The 21,330-nt window shown below is 37.4% G+C and overlaps 1 protein-coding gene across 4 annotated transcripts in view; it reads left to right on the forward strand.

The window, feature by feature from the left end:
- Positions 1-21,008, forward strand: part of TAX1BP1 (Tax1 binding protein 1) — a 92,161-nt gene extending 71,153 nt beyond the window's left edge. For 2 of the 4 annotated variants that reach the window (XM_030308151.2, XM_030308153.2), the window contains 4 exons: positions 8,555-8,738; positions 9,318-9,466; positions 19,182-19,264; positions 19,877-21,008. In XM_030308151.2, coding sequence (XP_030164011.1) covers positions 8,555-8,738; positions 9,318-9,466; positions 19,182-19,264; positions 19,877-20,078 — 618 coding nt within the window. In that variant the 3' untranslated portion in view covers positions 20,079-21,008. The remainder of the gene's footprint in view (positions 1-8,554; positions 8,739-9,317; positions 9,467-19,181; positions 19,265-19,876) is intronic. The other 2 variants (XM_030308152.2, XM_030308154.2) reach the window with 1 other exon arrangement.
- The last annotated feature ends 322 nt before the right edge of the window (positions 21,009-21,330 follow it).

A 21,330-nucleotide genomic window follows, 5' to 3' on the forward strand; every position in this document is an offset into this window, starting at 1 on the left:
TGAACATTGGGGTACAAGTGCCCCTATGCATCAGTACTCCTGTATCCCTTGGATAAATTCCTAGCAGTGCTATTGCTGGGTCATAGGGTAGGTCTATTTTTAATTTTCTGAGGAACCTCCACACTGCTTTCCAGAGCGGCTGCACCAATTTGCATTCCCACCAACAGTGCAAGAGGGTTCCCGTTTCTCCACATCCTCTCCAGCATCTATAGTCTCCTGATTTGTTCATTTTGGCCACTCTGACTGGCGTGAGGTGATACCTGAGTGTGGTTTTGATTTGTATTTCCCTGATAAGGAGCGACGCTGAACATCTTTTCATGTGCCTGTTGGCCATCTGGATGTCTTCTTTAGAGAAGTGTCTATTCATGTTTTCTGCCCATTTCTTCACTGGGTTATTTGTTTTTCGGGTGTGAGTTTGGTGAGCTCTTTATAGATTTTAGATACTAGCCCTTTGTCCGATATGTCATTTGCAAATATCTTTTCCCATTCCGTTGGTTGCCTTTTAGTTTTGTTGGTTGTTTCCTTTGCTGTGCAGAAGCTTTTTATCTTCATAAGGTCCCAGTAATTCACTTTTGCTTTTAATTCCCTTGCCTTTGGGGATGTGTCGAGTAAGAGATTGCTACGGCTAAGGTCAGAGAGGTCTTTTCCTGCTTTCTCCTCTAAGGTTCTGATGGTTTCCTGTCTCACATTTAGGTCCTTTATCCATTTTGAGTTTATTTTTGTAAATGGTGTGAGAAAGTGGTCTAGTTTCAACCTTCTGCATGTTGCTGTCCAGTTCTCCCAGCACCATTTGTTAAAGAGGCTGTCTTTTTTCCATTGGATGTTCTTTCCTGCTTTGTCAAAGATGAGTTGGCCATACGTTTAGAGCATGTGACTCTTGATCTCAGGGTCGTGAGTTCAAGCCCCACATTGGGTGTGGAGTCTACTATAAACAAACACATAAACACATAAACACATAAATAAATAAATAAATAAATAAATAAATAAATAAATAAATAAATAAATCCCTACCAGTTTAACTTCATTTAGGAACTTAATAGCTGAAAATATCTTTTCATGTCATTCAAAAACTATTTAATAGAATTATCATTTTCATATTTTCATACTATTTCAAATATTCTGCATAAACGCCTTAGTAGAAACATAAAGGGGGAGAGTAAAGAAAATAATAAGCAAAAGCAAAATGGCAAATAATGATTTAAAAGAAAGATTGTGGGAAATACAAATAAAAGTTTTTTAAATTAAAAACCATTTCAGAATATTTAACATCATATACCTATTTATTTTTTTCTGAATCATTTTGTGTTTCCAGATGGTTTGCTTCCTACCTGACAATGGAAGAGTAGCATATATACTTAAAATTAACGGGAGATAGCTGTAATGAAATGTTATAATAATAGCACGATTAAATAATCATGACCCCACACAACTGGTCCTAGAAAAGTCGTAGACTACCATGTTTCCCTTTTTAGCTATAACTTAGCGGCTCTCTAGGAGTGATAAAAGGAGGTTATGAGAATTCTATAATACCTTGAACAACTTGTTCAGCGTTGTAATTCCGAACATTTAATGTCTTTCCTCCTCTACTTTGATTGGGTCGACATGTGGCATATAAGGGAAATATATTACTCCTCCTGTTTAACAGTTGGGAGTACCAGAGACCTCCTTAATTCTTTGGGTAATTTGTAAAACCAAGGCTACTGTGAGCCATTTTGGGGCCTTGAAGAAGAAAAAAAGATGTAGGCATTCTAGCAGAGGCAAACCAGCTAACCACACTTTTGTGCCTTAGAACTATAAAAGAGGATTCCTAACAAAATCTATTAGTTAAATTGTGGAGGCTTTTATTTTAGGAGGATTCTAAGTCAGCCATTAACAGTTTTGCCCAGGTGACATAGCTGTATCCTGTCATGCATGTCTTTGAAGGTAGAGGAGGTCTTGGAGGAGTTCTGAGTTCTTGGCCATTTTTCTTTTTTTTTTGTACTTCTTTATTTTTGAGGGAGAGGGAGAGAGAGGGGGGAGAAGGGGAGTGGGAGAGAGGGAGAGAGAGAGAGAATTCCAAACGGGCTCCGCACTGTCAACACAGAGCCCGACATGGGTCTCAAACTCCCGAACCGTGACAGCATGACCTGAGCTGAAACCGAAAGACACTTAACCAACTGAGCCACCCAGGTGCCCCTTGACCATTTTTGTTCTAAGGGCCTTTTGATATAGTCTGGTGAAGTCTGTTTTCAGAAATAGTTTTAAGTGATTAAAGCAAAATATACAGAATCACAAAGGAATCAAATTCTAAGAAAGTTATCAAAATTTTCAGTTTATGATCTATGTGACAGGTAGTATATGTGCTTATTTTAAAATATTAAGATTTAGCATGTCTAGTAATTACTAATTTCAAAGTAGTGAAATATAAAGGCTGTTTTGAGATGGCTGCAGTGACTGTAATATGAAGTGAACATATCTTTGATTCTGTAGGTGACAAAGGTATTGGAACCGTTCGCTACTGTGGTTTTTTGGCCTTCATAATCGAAGAAAATGCTAAATTTCAGTTAGAAGTTAGTGAAAAGATACACATTTATTTTCCCCATAAATTGATTTATCTCCTGAATTCTAAACGTGGACCCTTTGGGGGGTGTTGTAAATGCAAATTTAAGAATCTTCTCTAAGTCAAGAGTTCAGTCTTCCAATTTACCAAACAGCCTACCTATAACTGTCTTGTTCATGTCCCTGTGTTCTCTTCACCCCACCTCCAGTTTCCCTCATGAGGAATCAAAGCTGCTTGTTACTGGACCTTTTCTTACCCTGCATCCTATTTGCAGGGGATTTATTGCATCTCTGATGGTAGAGGAGAGGGGTATTAACTTAAGAGTGAACTCTTCATTGTGTTGGAATCTCTGAAGTTGCTTGACTATACCAATGAATGCATAAATCTCTTGTTGAAACCTTTGACTCCATATAATTTGCTTAAACTTTTGTAGCAGTTGACCCTGTCTAAACCTTTTACTCTTTTCTGTCCTTTTCCTCATTTCTTGAATCCTTTTGGAAATATTTTTTGGGGGTGCCTGGGTGGCTCAGTCAGTTAAGCATCTGACTATTTCAGCCATGGTCGTGCTTTCATTGTTTGTGAGTTAGAGCCCCGCGTCAGGTTCTGCACTGACAGCTCACAGCCTTGAATCTCAGTCCCTCCCTCCTTCTCCCCCACGTCTCCCCCTTCCACCCCTCTCTCCCCGCTCCCCCTTCCCCCCTCCCCCCACCCCAGCTCTCTGCTCTCCACAGCTTGGTGTGCTCGCCTTCACACGCACACATAGGTGCGTTCTCTCTCTCTATCTCAAAAAATAAAAAAAAAAAAATTTTTTTTTTTTAAATTTACTCTCACTTTTTCTCTACTCACATTGCACTTTCACAATACTGAATTACGTGGCAGCGCTTCTGGGGTTTTTTGATTCATGGCAGGAGATGAGGGAACCTCTATTGAGGTCCTGCTGTGTTCTAAACACTCTACTCATTTCTCAGTAGTCCTCCTAGGGCTGGAAAAGATAGATTCTTCAGGGTTATTAGTGCTGGAGAAGTCTGACTCCAGTCTGCCATATGATTTGTTTCTAATTTCTGCTTATTTATTTCTAATTTCAAGTATGCCCAGAATAGCTTTGCTAGAATAACCTTAGGACCATTTTACCATGTTATTACTGTTCGAGAACAGTTAGACCCATTGTAATAAACTGTATGACAAAGATTTGGCACATCTGGCCTTCACTTGACTTTTTAGCTACATATTTCTTGCTCTTAACATGCAACCTGTGCTCTAGCCACATCGTTCACTTAACCAATCCTGCAATATGCTTATTATTTCATGTATCTTCTATACTTAAAAAAAATTTTTTTTTTTAACATTTATTTATTATTGAGAGAGCATGAGCTGAGCATGGGAAGAGCAGAGAGGAGTAGACACAGAATCCAAAGCAGGCTCCAGGCTCTGAGCTATCAGCACCGAGCCTGACACAGGGCTCGAACTCATGAACTGCGAGATCATGACCTGAGCCGAAGTCGGACGCTCAGTCGACTGAGCCACCCAGGCACCCCTATGCTCTTTTCACAGGCTTAGGAGAACTTGTAATTGCTGTATCTCTTCTCATCTCTTCTCTGCTGTATCTCCTAAATTGACTTGAATTTTTCATGTTTACCAGTTTTTCTTTCTATGATAGTGACTTTAAGAGTCTTATCTGTTTTCTCATAGGTGACATTCAGCAAAACCAGCTGAGTTTTGCTTTACAGATAAACTTTTCCACTCTTATAGTCTATGTTAAAATTTCTGGTTGATTTTTTAAATGACTCTATTGATGTACAGTTTAATGAAACCCACCTATTTTAAGTGTAACTTGATGAATTCTGGTAAATATATATAGTCTTGTAATTACCACTGTATTCAAACTATAGAATGTTTCCTTTACTGTACAGACTTCCTTCATGCTCATTTTTAGTCAGCTCCTTCAGTTATCCCCAGTCCCAGACTGTCACTGATCTGTCTTCTGCTACTGTATAGTTTTACCTTTTCTAGCATTTCATGTAAATGCAATCATGCAGAATTTATCCATTCACTAGTTGGACATTAATCCTTTTACCAGCTGATGGACATATGGATTATTTCTAATGTTTTGCTGTGAATAATGGTGCTGTGAACATTCTCATCTCTCTGTGGGCATGTGTTTTCATTTTTCTTGGGTAGATGCCTACAAATGAATTGCTCTCTTGTATGATGGATTTGTTTTTTTTTTTTTTTTTCAACGTTTATTTATTTTTGGGACAGAGAGAGACAGAGCATGAACGGGGGAGGGGCAGAGAGAGAGGGAGACACAGAATCGGAAACAGGCTCCAGGCTCCGAGCCATCAGCCCAGAGCCTGACGCGGGGCTCCAACTCACGGACCGCCTGATCGTGACCTGGCTGAAGTCGGACGCTTAACCGACTGCGCCACCCAGGCGCCCCTGGATTTGTTTTTAAGAAACAGCCAAACTGTGGGGCGCCTGGGTGGCTCAGTCAGTTGAATGTCTGACTTCGGCCCTAGTCATGATCCCGTGCTTCATGGGCTCAGGCCCGTGTCAGGCTCTGTGCTGATAGCTCTGAGCCTGGAGCCTGCTTCGGATTCTGTGTCTCCCTCTCTCTCTACCCCTCCCCTCTTGCCCTCTGTCCCTCCCCTCTTGCCCTCTGTCTGTCTCCCTGTCTTCCCAGAATAAATAAACATTAAAAAAAAATTTTTTTAAGAAACAGCCAAATTGTTTTTCAGAGTGGCTGTACCATTTTGCATTCCCACTGGCAGTGTGTGAGCATTTCAGTTGCTCTGTAGGCTCTTAGTACTTGGTATTATCAGATTTTAATTTTAGTCTTTCTGGTGGGTATGTAGTATTAACTCATTATGGTTTAAGTTTTAATTTCCTCGATGATTAGTGGTGATGGGTATCTTTTCATGTGCTTATAGGCTATTCATATATACTTTTTTTTTTTTTTTTTTTGAGCAAGAGCATGAGCAGGGAAGGGGCAGAGAGACGAGGGTGGGGGGTGGGGGACAGAGGATCAAAGTGGGCTCTGTGCTGATAGCAAAGAGCCCAATGCAGGACTTGAACTCTCAAACCATGAGATCATGACCTGGGCCAGAGCCAGACGCTTAACCAACTGAGTCACCCAGGCGTCTCTTGATTCTTTTGTAAAGTGTTCAAATCTTTTACCTATTTTTTTAATTGAGTTATCGTTACTGGTTGTATTTAGTTTTAAGAGTTCTTTATGTATTGTACATACAATTCCTTTGTCATATATTTTGGAAATATTTTCTCCCAATATGTAGCTTTCTTTTTCACTTTTAAAAATACTATCCTTGAGGGGCTTCTCAGTGGCTCAGTCAGTTAGGTGTCCGACTTTGGCTCAAGTCATGATCTCATGGTCTGTGAGTGGGAGCCCTGCATCAGGATCTCTGCTGTTAGCAGAGCCCACTTCAGATCTTGGGTACCTTGCCCTGCCCCCATCTGCCCCTCCCTCCCCCCCCCCCAACTAAGCATTTAAGAAAAATATATATCTTTGAAGAGCTAAATCATCTAATTTTGAAAATAGTTTAATTTAGCAGTATTCTTCTTAATGGTTCATGCTATTTGTGTCCTAACACATTTTTGCCTCATTCAAGGTTACAAAGAATTTTATTTTCTTCTACTAGATTTATAGCATTAGCTCTTATGTTTAAGTTTATGATCTATTTAAAGTTAATTGTTTTGTATGGTATGGCATATAATGAGAATTTGTCCATTCCAGTTCTTTTAAGCTTATGCTTAAAAAAGCCCATTCCTGTCCTTCATTGAATTACTTCTGCATCTTTGTTGAAATTGAACGGACTATGAATATGGGTATTTTGGGGGCTCTGTCCTTTATTGATTTATATCAGGGGTCAGCAAACTAACATCTACAAGCCAAATATGGCCCATGGCCTATTTTATAAATAAAGTTTTATTAGCATATGGCCATGCCCATTCACTTAGGTATTACCTCTAGCTGCAACAGTAAAGGCATATTTGAGTAGTTGTGACAGACTGTTTCTTTCAAAGCTGAAAATGTCTATCAGGCCCTTTATGGGAAAAATTTGCCAGCCCCTAATCTGTATGTTTAGTCATATGCCAACATTGTAGTCTCCTGATTTTATAGCTTCTTATATCATAAATCTTGAAATCAGGCATAAGTCTTTGTTTTTTTTTTTTAAATGGGCTATTTTAGCACCTTTGTATTTCAGCCTTTATTTTCGAATCAGCTTGTCAATTTATACAAAAGCCTGCTGGGATTTTGTTGGGGTTGTATTGAATGTATAGATCAATTTGGGAGGAGTTAATAGCATAAAAATGCTGTTTTCCAGTCCATGAATGTGGTAGATTTCTTTCTGTTGAGGCTTTCTTTAGTATCTCTCAGTAAGTTTGTGGTTTTTAGTGTATAGGCCTTGCACATTTTGTAATTAATTTATATCGGAATATTTTAATATTATCTATTGATGCTACTATAAATGATATCTTTAAAAACTTCATTTTTCAATTGTGTGTTGCTTATATATAGAAATACAGTTGATTTTATGTATTGACCTTGTATACTGCAATCTTGCTAAACCCACTCATTCTCCTAGTTTTAGTAGATTCCTTAGGATTTTCTACATATGTAATCATATCTCCTATGAATAAAGATGATTTTACTTCTTCCATTCCAGTCTGCTTTAATCTTAATCTTGCCTTAATCCACTATTTAGTATCTCTAGTATGATGTGAGTAGAAGGGTAAGAGCAGGTGGAATTATTAGTTTTTCCACCAGTTAAGGTCACTGTAGTGCACTTTGTTGTTCAGTCTGGGCTATTGGAAATGCATTTTTTTCCGGGGCGCCTGGGTGGCGCAGTCGGTTGAGCGTCCGACTTCAGCCAGGTCACGATCTCAGCGGTCCCGTGAGTTCGAGCCCCCGCGTCGGGCTCTGGGCCTGATGGCTCCGAGCCTGGAGGCCTGTTTCCGATGCTGTGTCTCCCTCTCTCTCGCCCCCTCCCCCGTTCCATGCTCCTGTCTCCTCTCTGTCCCAAAAATAAATAAACGTTGAAAAAAAAAAAAAAAAAAAAAAAAAAAAAAAAAAGAAATGCATTTTTTCATATTACGGAAGTTCCTCTTTATTTCTGGTTTGCCTGAGATGTAAACTATCTGGTGAGACTGTTGAGTTTTGTAAAATGTTTTTTTTACATCTATTGAAATGATCATATGGGTTTTTTTTTTCCATTAGTCTGTGAACATAGTGATTTACATTGATTTTTGGATGTTAAGCGAACTTTGTTTTCTTGTGATAAAACCCACTTGGTCATGTTATTTTTAAATATCATATTTGATTTTTTTTTTTTTGTTTTGAGAAAGTTGTGCATGCACACGAGCAGGGGAAGGACAGAGGGGGAGAGAAAGAGAATCTTAATCTCGAGCCTGACGTGGGGCTCGATCTCATGACTATGAGATAATGACCTAAGCTGAAATCAAGAGTCAGACGTTTAATCAACTGAGGCACCCAGGCACCCCATGTTTGATATTTTAATGAAGATTTTTGCATCAGTATTTATGAGGGATGGGGTCTGCAGTTTTCCTTAATGTCATTGTTTGGCTTTGGTATTAGAGTAGTGCTGGCCTTATAAAGTAAGTTCAGAAGTGTTTTTTGAAAGAATTTATATGGGTTTGGTATTTTTTAAAAATAAGTTTCTTAAATGTTTGATAGAGTTTACTAGAGAAGCAGTCTGGTTTGTTTTTTGTTTTCTGACTTTTATTGACAGCTAACTTGTAAGAGCTGCCCAGTTTCCTCTTAGCTCAATAAAAAGAGTATCATCGTGGCACAAATTTGAAAATACATTGGGCTTTTTTATTCTGCCTTCTGATGTTGGAAGGGACAATTATGCGTAGTTGAGAGCCACCTGTATTCTTCGAACATAATAGGGAAATAATTTTATTTTATTTTGACCAAATATTTAATGCTGCCCCTAAAATATTTCATTGCTTATTCACCTTTGGTTTTGTTAATTTTAGGAACTTAAAATGAGTCTAGAAAATCAAGCAGAAAGGAAAACAGAAGGTCCGAATTCCCAGAGTCCTCGGAAGATCTCACAGCATCTCAGTACATGCTCAGAGCAAAATGGTCATGTTGCTGCAGTGCCAAATGTACAGCCAGTTCTGCAATATGGTAATCCTTATGCAACACAGGAAACCAGAGGTTATTGAAATATTTTTGGCTTTGAGTTAACTGAATATGAAGTTTTTTGGTTTGCATCTTCCTGAGATTAGAGAACTATTAGTACAGTTAACTGTAATAGAAATTTATTTATTTATTTATCTGTTTATTTACTCATTTTAAAGCTATCTCTAGACCGAGATTCTTTTAAAGTTTATTTATTTTTGAGACAGAGCACCAGCAGGGGAGGGACAGAGAGAGAAGGAGACACAGAGTATGAAGCAGGCTCTAGGCTCTGAGCTGTCAGCACAGAGTCCAACGTGGGGCTCGAACTCAGGAACTGCAAGATCATGACCTGAGCCACCCAGGCGCCCCAGAAACATTATCTTATAACCAGTAGTTTTAATGTTTAACTAGGGTTCATCTAGGAGTGCTGCAGCGCGAATGAGTAGTCTTTTTGCTTATTACACGTAGTTCTTATTTTAAAAAATCACTTGGGTTAAAAGACATCATTTTTGTGATGCCCTAAAATGGTTCTTATGTCCTGTTCGTCATAGCTATACACAAAGATTCTCATTTTAGTACCAAGTTTCATTCTACTCTTCCAAAATTTTATTTCAGATGGAGCAGATGGTGCTTTTTACCCTGATGAAATCCAAAGGCCACCTGTAAGAGTACCTTCTTGGGGAGTGGAAGATAATGTTGTCTGCAGCCAGCCTGCTCGAAACCTTAGTCGGCCGGATGGTTTAGAAGACCCTGAGGATAGTAAAGTAAATTGAATTTCCATTTTCTGAGCCTGTCCCTTTTATTTTTTGTTTCCTATAGAGAGGTTTGTGGAAGAAGGGAGTGTGTGTGCTTGTGTATACATGTGATTGCTTACTTAATTTTTGGAAAAATCTGCTTTTATTTAAATTTGAAAAATCAACCATCAATATGCATCAGACTTACACTTTAGGATTTATACTAAAGTAAAAGATTAAGTTCAGAGAATGGCCTCAGAATATCATAGCTATCAGTTTAATCTTTAAAAAATGTTTTTGAGATATAATTGACATATAACATTAGTTCAAGTATACAACATGATTCCATATTTATATATATTGCTAAATGATCACTACAACAAATCTAGTTAACTTTCATTATCACACATAGTTACAAATTGTTTTCCCTTATGTGATGAAAACCTTTAAGATGTGCTCTCAGCGGCTTTCAGATGTATGATACATTATTATTAGCTATAATCACAGATAGGTTAATCTTAATTATCACTTACTAAGTAATTTATTCTTTTGAATGTAGATGTACTAGGTTGGAAGAAGCAGTGTTAATGACAATATTATGCTTCAGTATGTGTCCTTTAATTTTAACATTTATGCCCCATTTTAAATTTTAAGATGGACTATATATAGCTAGAAAAAGAGCAATCTTTATATATATATAAAATATTTAAAATATTTTAAATATGTATTAATATATATTATATAATATATAACATATATTATGTATGTTATATATAATATATAACATATATTATATACTCTATGTTATATTTATCTCCTCTCTCTTCCCTCTCCTTCCCCTCTCTTCCCCTCTTTTCCCTCTTTTTCCTCTCTCTTTCCCCTCTCTCTCCTTCTCTCTCCCCCTTTTCTTCTTCTGCGCCCCCTTTCTTTTCGCCTCCCCTCTTTCCTTTTTTCGCCCCCCCCTCCTGCTTCTTGCCTTCGTTTGTGTCGCCGTCCTTTTTCCTTTTCCTTCCTTGCCGCTTCTTCCCTCTTTCCTCCTTTCTTTTCCTCATCGCCGCTCTTTTTGCTTTCCTGTGCTTCCCTGCCTTCCCAGCCTGCTTTATTGTGCTCTTTGCAAGTACAGCAGTATCATGACCTGTTTCTCATTTAATCTAGTTTGCTGCATTTAATTGCTATTAACCTTTGCAGAAACTGATCAGTGTTCAGACAGGCATGATTTTAGCCCTAGTGCTCAACACCCATAATGGAGAAAAATGTATTTCTCCCGCCTGCCTTTTGGCCTTCTATGTCCATTACTGGGAATAATTAGGAAAACTGTCAGAACTTTTGTAGCCTATTTAAGGTCTAGAGTATAATCTTACTGCTTTTTCACACCTTTACTTCACATTTTGCATATTTAATCTGATCATTCTTGGCACAGATGTTACATGTGACAAGCCCTTCTCTTCCATAGTCATCTGCTTCAGTTTAATTAGGAGAATGTTCTTTCTGATCTGTGTGCTTTGCCCTCCTGCAAACCCATGAGAAGCAGTGTTAGAGTCTTGTGCTCATTTGCTGACATGCTTAGATTTGGTAATGAGATGGAAGGACTCTTAATAGGCAACACCTTGGGTAATTGTATTTTGCAATCAGAAGATTTTTCACTTTAGACAGAAACTAATTTTTATGTACATTTAGACTTTTCAAAAAATCTTGTCATTACAACAGTCACTTGCAAGTAAAGTATTTTAATGAATAATTTTTAGAATATAGAAAGCAGATTTGAGTTGACCTATTCCTTTTCTGTGGTTCCCTGCCCGGGGAGTAATTAACAACCACAGGACCCTGGAGTCAGGGTTGAGGTTGCCTGTTCTCCAGCCTACCCCAGTCATAAACTTGCCATATCTCCTCCTCCCTTCTGTACCAGAAACTGGTCAGCTATAAGATCAAAAGCCTTTTGTGACTCCCTTTTCCCTAATAATTGTAGTAGCAATAACTATAGCATCATAATTATAATGGTGCTTGGCTGTTTAAATATATCAACTCATTTATTCTTCATAGCAGTCCTGTGAGGTAGGAACTATTATGATCTTTTCTTTTATAATGGAGGAAACCTAAAGAATAACAGGCTTGCTTCATCACACAGCTGGTTAAGGGTACAGTCAGATGAGGATTTGAACCACATCAGTTTGGCTATAAGAGCTGTGGTCCTAATCACCTATCAAATAGACTAAACCAGAGGTTCATGGCATGAACATATATAGGCGAAAAGAAATACTGAACAATTTCCTAATGAATGTAGTAACCATTTGAAAAAAATAACGTATTCTGAATTGAAAGAAAAACTCATATATATTTTTTAAGCTTGCTTATTTCTTTTGAGAGGGTGGGGGAGAGAGAGAGTCCTATGAGCATGGAGCCTGATGCAGGGCTCTGTCTCACAAGTGTGAGATCATGACCTGAACTAAAATCAGGATTCAGATGCTTAACTGACTGAATCACCCAGGCTCCCCGAAAAATGCATATTTTTATTTCACTTTTAAATATGCACAGTTATTAATGGGATATATGTGGTTGTTGACCACTGTACAACTGCTTAAACCTCAGAGTCAGATTGGACAAGCCACCTTCATTTCCTCATTCATATTGATTTTCACAAAGCACATGCTTTGTTTCATCAACTGCCAAAAACCCACCTTCTTCTCAAAGATAAGGTGTCACTGAAAGGAATGTAGCACTATCTAATGTTGAAATTGTGGGCTATCTTGAACTAGTTGTTCATGTAGTATCTGACAATTAACTTAGAAAATTAAAAATCTCCCATAGTAGCCTGTGAATTTGATGTGGTGCCTTAGCAATAGAGGAACCATGTAAGCCCTTGCTACTAAGAAATACAGTATGTGGACCAACAGTATTGATATCTCCTGGGAGTTTGGTAGAGATGCAGAATCTCCAGCTTCACTCTGTACCTAGTGAGACTCAGACTGGATTTAACAAAAATCCTTTCATGATCATATGCTCAGTAGAGTTTGAGTTGCATTGGTCTAAACATCCTAAGCCCATCATTCAAGACAGGAATACATTTTCTTCCTTTAACACACATCCTTCTTTTCAGTTGTTTTCATGCCTTTGTTCACTAAACTCCTTGGACTGCCTTTATTCCTTTTCCTTCCCTCTATCTCTGAAAGACTAAAGCCCACACATTCTATTGATGTGTGGTTTGTTTGCAGCTTTTCATAAGATTCCTTCACTGTGAATCCTTGAACTGAAGACAATTTTGTTGGTGAACATTTTTTTTCTTGATGAGTGATTCTAAACAAGGGTCTGTGACTGAAATTATTAAAACTACATTTTGAAAGGATCAGGGCCTCTTTCCTGTCTGTCATGGTGCATTTGAGTTCTGGGTTGGTATTTGTCTTTTTTGGGTAAATACCTAATGTGTGATTACTGGATCATAGGGTGTTTATATTTTTAATTTTTTGAGGAACCCCCATATTGTTTTCCACAGTTAGCTGCATCAATTTGTATGCCTGCCAACAGTGCATGAGGATTCCTTTTTCTCCACATCCTCACCAACACTAGTTGTTTCTTGTTTTTTTGATTTTAGCCATTGTGGAAGTGATAGCTAATTATGTTTCTGATTTGCATTTCCCTGATGATGAGTGATGCTGAGCATCTTTTCATGTGTCTGTTGGCTACCTGAATGTGTTCTTTGGAGAAATGTTTGTCCGTGTCTTCTCATTTAAAAAAAAAAAACAAACATTTTCTTTTTTAATGTTTTTTTTGGGGGGGGAGAGAGTGAGTCAGAGGCAGGGCATGAGCAGGGGACAGCAGAGAGAGATGGAGACATAGAATCGGAAGCAGGCTCCAGGTTCCGAGCTGTCAGCACAGAGCCTGACATAGGGCCCGAATTCACAAACCGTGAGATCATGACCCAAGCCAAAGTCGGATGCCCAGCCAACTGAGCCACCCAGGCGCCCCTCTTCTGCTTGTTTTTTACTTGGATTATTTGTTTTTTGGGTTGTATCAGTTCTTTATATATTTTGGATACTAACCTTCTATCAGACATGTCATTTGCAAATCTCTCAGTAGGTTGCCTTTTAGTTTTGTTTTTTGTTTTTTTTTTTTAGAGTGCGAGCAGGGGAGAGAGGCAAAGGGAGAGAGAATCTTTTTTTAAGTCTACTAGAAATTTTTTTATGTTTGTTTATTTTTGTAGAGAGAGAGCAACAGAACATAAGCAGGGGAGGGCAGAGAGAGAGAGGGAGACATAGAATCCAGAGCAGGATCCAGGCTCTGAGCTGTCAGTCAGCACAGAGCCCAACGCAGGGCTTGAACTCCCAAACCGTGAGACCATGACCTGAGCCGAAGTTGGACGCTTAACCGACTGAGCCATCCAGGCACCCCCATTGGTAGTTTTTTGATTACCGATTTAGTTTTATAGCTGGTTATCAGTCTGTTCAAAGTTTCTATTTTTTCTCATTTTAGTTTGGGTAGGTTATGTGTTTCTAGGAATTTATCCCTTTCTTCTAGATTGTCCAATTTGTTGGCATGGAGTTTTTCATAATATTCTCTTAGAATTGCTTGTATTTCTGTGACGTTGGTTGTTTCTCCTCTTTCATTTGTGATTTTGAGGTTTTTTTTTTTTTTTTTTTTGAGTCTGGCTAGAGGTTTATCAATTTTGTGGTTTAAAAAAAATTTTTTTTAATGTTTTTATTTATTTTTGAGACAAAGAGTGTGAGTGGGTTAGGGGCAGAGAGAGAGGGAGACACAGAAGCAGAAGCAGGCTCCAGGCTCTGAGCTGTCAGCACAGGGCTCGAACTCATGAGCTGTGAGATCATGACCTGAGCCAAAGTCGGACGCTCAACCGACTGAGCCACCCAGGCGCCCCTATTTTATGTTCTTTTGAGAACCAGCTCTTGGTTTCATTGATCTGTTCCATTTTTTTTTTCATTTCTGTATCATTTATTTCTCTCTAATCTTTATTATTTTCTTCCTTCTGCTGGTTTCAGGTTTTTGTTTTTCTAGCTTATTTAGGTGTAAGGTTAGGTTGAGATTTTTCTTGCTTCTTGAGGCAGACCCGTTATAAACTTCCTTGTTAGGACCACTTTTGCTGCATCCCAAAGATTTTGGACTGCTCTCTGGTCATTTTCATTTGTTCCCATGGAATTTTTAACTTCTTTCATTTCTTGGTTGGCCCCCCTTCATTGTTAGGAGCAGGTTATTTAACCTCTATGTATTCTCTTTCCTGATCTTTTCTTGTGTATTGTAGTCAGAAAGGATGCCTGGTGTGATTTCGATCTTTTTTAATTTGTTGAGACCAATGTTTTGTGATCTAATATGTGGTCTGCTCTGGAGAATGTTCCGTGTGCACTTGAAAAGAATGTATGTTCTGTTGTTTCAGGATGGAATGTTCTGAATATTTAAATATTTATGTTTATATATGTTAAATCTATCTGGTCCAGTGTGGCATTCAAAGCCACTATTAATTTTCTGTTTGGATAATCTGTCCATTGAGGTAAGTGAGGTGTTAAGGTCTTCTACTGTTATTCCATTACTGATTAGTTAGTTCCTTTATGTTTGTTATGAACAGTTTTATGTATTTGAGTGCTCCTATATTGGGCACATTTTTGTCTTCTCGTTGGATTGTTGTCTCTATGAATTTGACTATTGATCCCTCATATAAGTAGAATCATGTAGAATTTGGTTTTTTTATTACTGGCTTTTTCACTTAGCATAATATCTTCAAGATGTATCCATTTTGTGATGTGTCAGAATTTCCTTTTTGAGGCTAAATAATATTCCATTTTGTTTATCCATTTATCCATTGATAAGACATTTGGGTTGTTGTCACTTTTTGGCTAATGTAAATAATGTTGCCATGACCATAGGTGTACAAATCTGAGTTCCTCCTTCCAGTTCTTGTACATGTATACCCAGAAATGGAATTGCTGTATCAAAGGATAATTTTATTTTTGTAATCATTTTGCATTTGAATTTTGAATTTAGTATGATTAATCTTATTTTATTATGATTGTCCTCTTTTATTGTCCAAGAGATTAACCCCTCTTAATACTATTTCAGACATTCAAGCTGGTTATGTACTTTAATAAGAAAACAAAGAATTACACTGTTTTTATTTTATTCTATGTTTTGAGTTACTTTTTATGTTTTAGTAATCTGTACATCCAACACGGGGCTCGAACTCACGACCCCACAATCAAGAATTGTATGCCAATCGAGCCAGCTAGGTGCCCGAAGAATTTTTTTTTATTTATTGTTGTTTTTAATGTATGTTTATTTTGAGAGAGAGCATGGGGAAGGGGCAGAGAGAGAATCCCAAGCAGACTCCTTGCTCTGCAGAGCCTGGCATGGGGCTCGATCTCATAATTGTGAGATCATGACCTGAGCTGAAATCAAGAGTTGCATGCTTAGCCAACTGAGCTACCCAGGTGTCCCCACTAAGAATTTTTGTATAGGCTAGATTTTGAGTTGGGAATCTCATGAGAAGATTTTGAGTTTCATATGGTTTCAGTTTACGGTAGCTTATTTGCTTTGTTTTGTTACAGAAATAGTATTGTCATGGTGAGTCTAAAGGCAGATGAACAATGTAAAGTGGTTTAGATGTTTCTGGAGATTAAAATGCTGTGAAAAATGTTAGTTTTTAATTATTTGCAGTTTTTCATAAATATCTCTCAGTTTGGTATTCCCAATAAAATTTGCTTACGAGATTATTTTGGCAGTTTAGCTAACAGACTAGGTGCTGGTATTTTAATGCCTATTCACAAATTGTTTTTGCATTGACAACTTTCAGTACTAAACTGTTGATTATTTTAGCAGCTTGGGGAAGGAATCTTTCTCAAATACGTGATTCTCTGCCTTCCTAAAGAATACCTAATCTCACCTTGATGATTCAAGTTTATTAATTGAAACATCAACATTAAACAGTGTGTTCATGTTCTGTTACTAAAGCTGTGTGATCCACTACTGAAATGTTATTGGATGTTTTGAGTTGTCTGCTTTTCTTTTTACTGGTAGCCATTTTGTTGTTGTTGACAGTGGGCCTGCCTGAATAGCCTTACTTCCTGAACTAATTTGTTATATTTCATCTAGTATGGTTTTGGAAACTAATTAACCAGGCTTGATGAGTAAAATAGAATAAATGCATTTGCGAGTGAAAATGTCATTTTCCATGTCAGGATCATAAGACTTGGTATGAATTGGCTACTCAGAGAACTTACAACCTATTTTCTGGTTTTGAATTACTGAGTAGGTGATTTTTCTTAGTTCATGAGCTCTTATGTCTCATTATAACATCAGAATTCTACTCTTGAATCCCTTTCCCCTTTTATTAGGTAATAGGTGGTTAGAAGATACAGAATAATAGGGTTATCATTGCCAAATTACATATGGCTTTAGAAAGTATAAAGGTAAGAAAAAAAAGGTATGCGTTGCTTCGTACCCTTCTACCTGACGTTTAACGTGTCAGATTAGGTTGGTCTAAGTCTAGCACGTGAGCAACAGACTCTGTTGTTAGCTGGTTCATGGGAGCAGTAAATTGGTATAGGCTCTAAGTTATTCCAGAACAGGGAAAAAAGGTTATGAGATTTTTGGTTCCGTTATATTTTTGATCCTTAGAAAGTTGAGTTTTATTATAAGTATCTGTCATCAAGAATTTTGATAGTGGAGCTTCAAGACCTTTCCTTTTTTCTTTTCCATTATTTTCTTAGATAGTATTTGAAAATATGAGGTTTTATGCTTTTTTCCAAGATAATTGGGAAAATTGTGTTCATTATCATTTTATATGTACTTCTTTAAGCAGATTCATTGTTCAAATATTGCTGCTGGAAGCCCTAAATCTGGCAGCTAATGTGGCACAGAATTAAAATTTATTGTCCTAAATACTAGGGTTAGCAGATTCAACTACTGTATCATTTTACTGTACCTACAGATTTAAAAGCTGTCTAGATTTTAGTTACTTGAAGACTTAATATTCTTGAAGTATATTCCCCAATTTCTCAGTCCCTCATTAGGTTATATCTATTTTGTTTTTGTGCAGTGAGCAGTTTCCTCTTGACTGTGACCACCAGGGGATTGAAAAGCATGTGCAGACTCATTATGATCAGAATGTTTTAAATTTTGACTCCTTTTTATTGTGAGTTAGTAATACAGTTTAGCAGTTAAAGAAAAAATCACCTCAAATAGGCCACTATGGAGACCACAAAGTATCACTTCCATGCACCCTCTACCACACTTTTCTGACCAAGAGCTACTTTGAGTTTGGGTCAAGGTCTATCTTCAGTTTATCAGTAAATGTAACCTCTTAATCTTACTGAAGATTAAAACTTGTTTTTCTGTGTTGGTATCTGTTTCCTAGTTTGAAAACTTTATGAATAAAGGAAACAGGGATTATCTTAATGTTACCACACTGGAAAAAATATGTACATAGTGTAGTATTTAACAGGGAATCATATGTAAACAAAAATATCTTCTCATGTGATGAATATATAAAAAAAAAAAAAAAAAGATCTCCCTTACCCTTTCTTGGACTGTTTAGGAAGCAATAATCAGAGTAATAGCCAGGTAACCTCTCCTACCTCCCACTTCTGATAAAAGAACTCAGTTTGTCTTTTGTTTCCTTAGAATTTCACACTGTATACACTTTGTTGGTACCTTTTCCCATGACAGACTTGATTGCTTAGCCCATTTGTAGTGGCTCTGGAACAAGCATAACTACCCAGCAATATAAGGACTTTCATCAGTGCCTGGTATACCTGTTTATGTATTGTTCATGACATGAGAGCAGTCAACAGCTGCTCAGAGGAAGAAAGCACATGGGCACTTTATGGCGATGTGGTTGGCTTTTGATGTGACGTGAGTCTATATTTGGCTGTTGATGTAGCTCATGCAGATCTCTAAAAAGTGACCACAGGGATGTGGGCAATCCAAGCCAGCATTTGCTTTGATTCAAACTCAGATTTATAGGTTTTTAGCAATTTTCCTTGGCAATCTGTCACACTTAATACTGAATTTCCTTCTTTCACAACAGAGTTATGAGGCCTGTAGTTTGGTACATTCTTTGCTTTATCATAGTTTTCCAGTTTGATTTGCCCGTGTGTTTGCCCCCAAGAACATACACATGCAAAGTCGTATTTTACTAGTTTTCCTTGATAGTTTCTGTGTATCATGTGATGGGATGTAGGTTACAAATTCATTGAATAATAGGAAACAATGCAATCTTAAAATTTTTATGAAAGTGTTGATCTAGTCTAGTGTATGGAACAATAAAAAGTCAAAAGGTTACCTACACGTAATAGGTTTAAACAAGTTTATGGATCTGTACTTTATATACAGGTGTGGTACATTCTTCCACTAAATACTGCTTCTATTTCAAGAAGACTTAATCCATACTGAATGCTTTTAATGTTTATTTGGGGGGGGGGGGCGGGCACGGGCGAGGGGCAGAGAGAGAGGGAGACACAGAATCTGAACGGGCTCCAAGCTGTCAGCACAGAGCCCGACGCAGGGCTCGAACCCACAGACTGTGAGATCATGACCTAAGCTGAAGTTGGATGCTTAACCGACTGAGCTACCCAGGCGCCCCATGGTGAATGCTTTTAAAATTGACTTTTAAACCTTTATGTGAAAACTAATTGGTAACGGAAGTAAAATTTTAAAAAGTATAATCTTGATTCCTTTGTACTGTGTTTGAATTAAAGAACATTCAGTTTCTCTCTTCTCAAAAGTTGCAAAATTATGTTTTGCCTAGGAAGATGAACATGTGCCCTCTGCTCCCGATCCTCCAAGTGAGCATTTACGTGGGCATGGAACAGGCTTCTGCTTTGATTCCAGGTAATTTTTCTTTGCCTTTTGTAGAGCTTGGATTATGTAGATGAGTGGTTCTCAAAGTATGGTCCCTAGAAACTTGTTAGAAATGTATATGATCGGGGCGGTACCTGGACCTTCTCAACCCAAAACTCTTGGTGTGGGTCCCAGGAGTATGTGTTTTAACTTGCCTTCCTGGTGATTCGGATGCATGCAATCCTTTAAGAAGCAGTGCTCATGAATACTCGTAGTGGTCAAACTGAATGAATACTGTAGGCACATTATAAGTTCTGTTAATCTTTATAGTTTTACAAAAGGCATTTTGTGTTAAAAATTGAGGAATTCTTGTCACTAAGCTTCATTTTACATAATGTGATTGCATTTTGGGGCTTTTAATGGAAAAGTTTTTGTCAGTCTAATTGTAAAATTCCATTGAGAGGCTTTAACAGTGGTTTATTACATAATTGTCAATAGCAAGCGTTTAGAAGCAGAGGTTTCTGAAGTGAAGACTTTCAAGGTAAGTTTAGTGTGAAATATCGGCTTACGTAGATAAATGTAACATCTATCCTGAAGATTATTGCTGTTTAGAAATTTTACTTTTTGGAAATAGTAATTCTTTCATTTTTCTGTTTCTTCAAGCTTTGATGTTCACAAGAAGTGTCCCCTCTGTGAATTAATGTTCCCTCCCAACTATGATCAGAGCAAATTTGAAGAACATGTTGAAAGTCACTGGAAGGTGTGCCCAATGTGCAGCGAGCAGTTCCCTCCTGACTATGACCAGCAGGGCTTTGAAAGGCACGTGCAGACCCATTTTGATCAGAATGTTTTAAATTTTGACTAGTTACTTTTTATTATGAGTTAGCAATATAGTTTAACAATTTAAAAAATCACCTCCAATAGACCACTATGGAGACCACAAGGTATCCATCCCTTCCACGTACCCTCTACCACACTTTTCTGAACAAGCGCTGCTTTGGAGTTTTGTGTTACTAGGGTCAATCTTCAGCTTATCAATAAATATAATTGTAACCCCTGTTAATCTTACAGCTTAAGAAAACTTTTTTCTGTGTTTGTATCTTTATTTATTCCCCAGTTTGCAGAACTATATGAATAAAGGAAATGGATTGTTTTAATGTTACCACACTGAATATATATGTGGAGTGTGTGACTTAGCATAATATTTACAAGTTTCTGTTGACCTTGTTGATTGAGCATGACTACTAAATATTATGTAATAAAAATAATTTATCATAAGTGTGGCAAAATAATTATTTGAATACAGAAACTTCCATAATTTAACCCATGAAAGGATTTTTTTTAACTTTCTTTAAAAATGGAGCTGCATGTAGAATCAGCTCACATGCTTGCAGTAGAGCAAATCCTTTTTGATATTTGAAATGTTTGCTTTAGGAATAGAAGGCATATTTTGCTAATTTTATGACCAAAACATTTTAGAATGACTTGAGTGATTATTTTTAAGCCATCTTGAAGTTGTATTTCTGTCTAATGGGAAAATGGAACAAATACACCAGTGCAGTTGTTTCATAACAACTGTTTCATAGAAAGGATCAACTAAACAGTGGTGTTTGTGGCATAAAATCACAGAAAGTGTATCCATAACTTTTCCACATTTTCCTGATGGAGGAGAATTTTGAAAGAAGATTCTAAGTGACTGAAAATGTGATGTATAAATGCAAATCAATGTGTTCATTGTGTCTCTATGTAGTATTCTCATTAACATTAAAGAGGACACATTTTTGGAGATGTGTAATTTCATTGTCAGATTTATTTCCGATAGCTTTTCATTAAGTGTAAACATCATTAACATCTTTTTTTTTTTTTGGTCTGGGCTGTTAAGTTTCCAAACAGTGTTTCTCTTAAAATATGAATGGTAAGAATTTACTGTGATTTTGTTATCAAAATGTTTAAGCTTAAGCAAGGTAGCTGGGATGTTAACCGTATAATCCGCGTGGTGGTATTTCGGTGTGCTGTGTGTGAACTGCATTCACATGGTGTTGTTTGTGTTGGTTTCTGAAAGCCGAAGTTGTATTGTTGTTGGAATCCTTGAAAAAGAATTGTGAGTGCAGGGCAAG

Source organism: Lynx canadensis, chromosome A2 (genome assembly GCF_007474595.2).
Source record: "Lynx canadensis isolate LIC74 chromosome A2, mLynCan4.pri.v2, whole genome shotgun sequence".
Lineage (NCBI taxonomy): Eukaryota > Metazoa > Chordata > Mammalia > Carnivora > Felidae > Lynx > Lynx canadensis.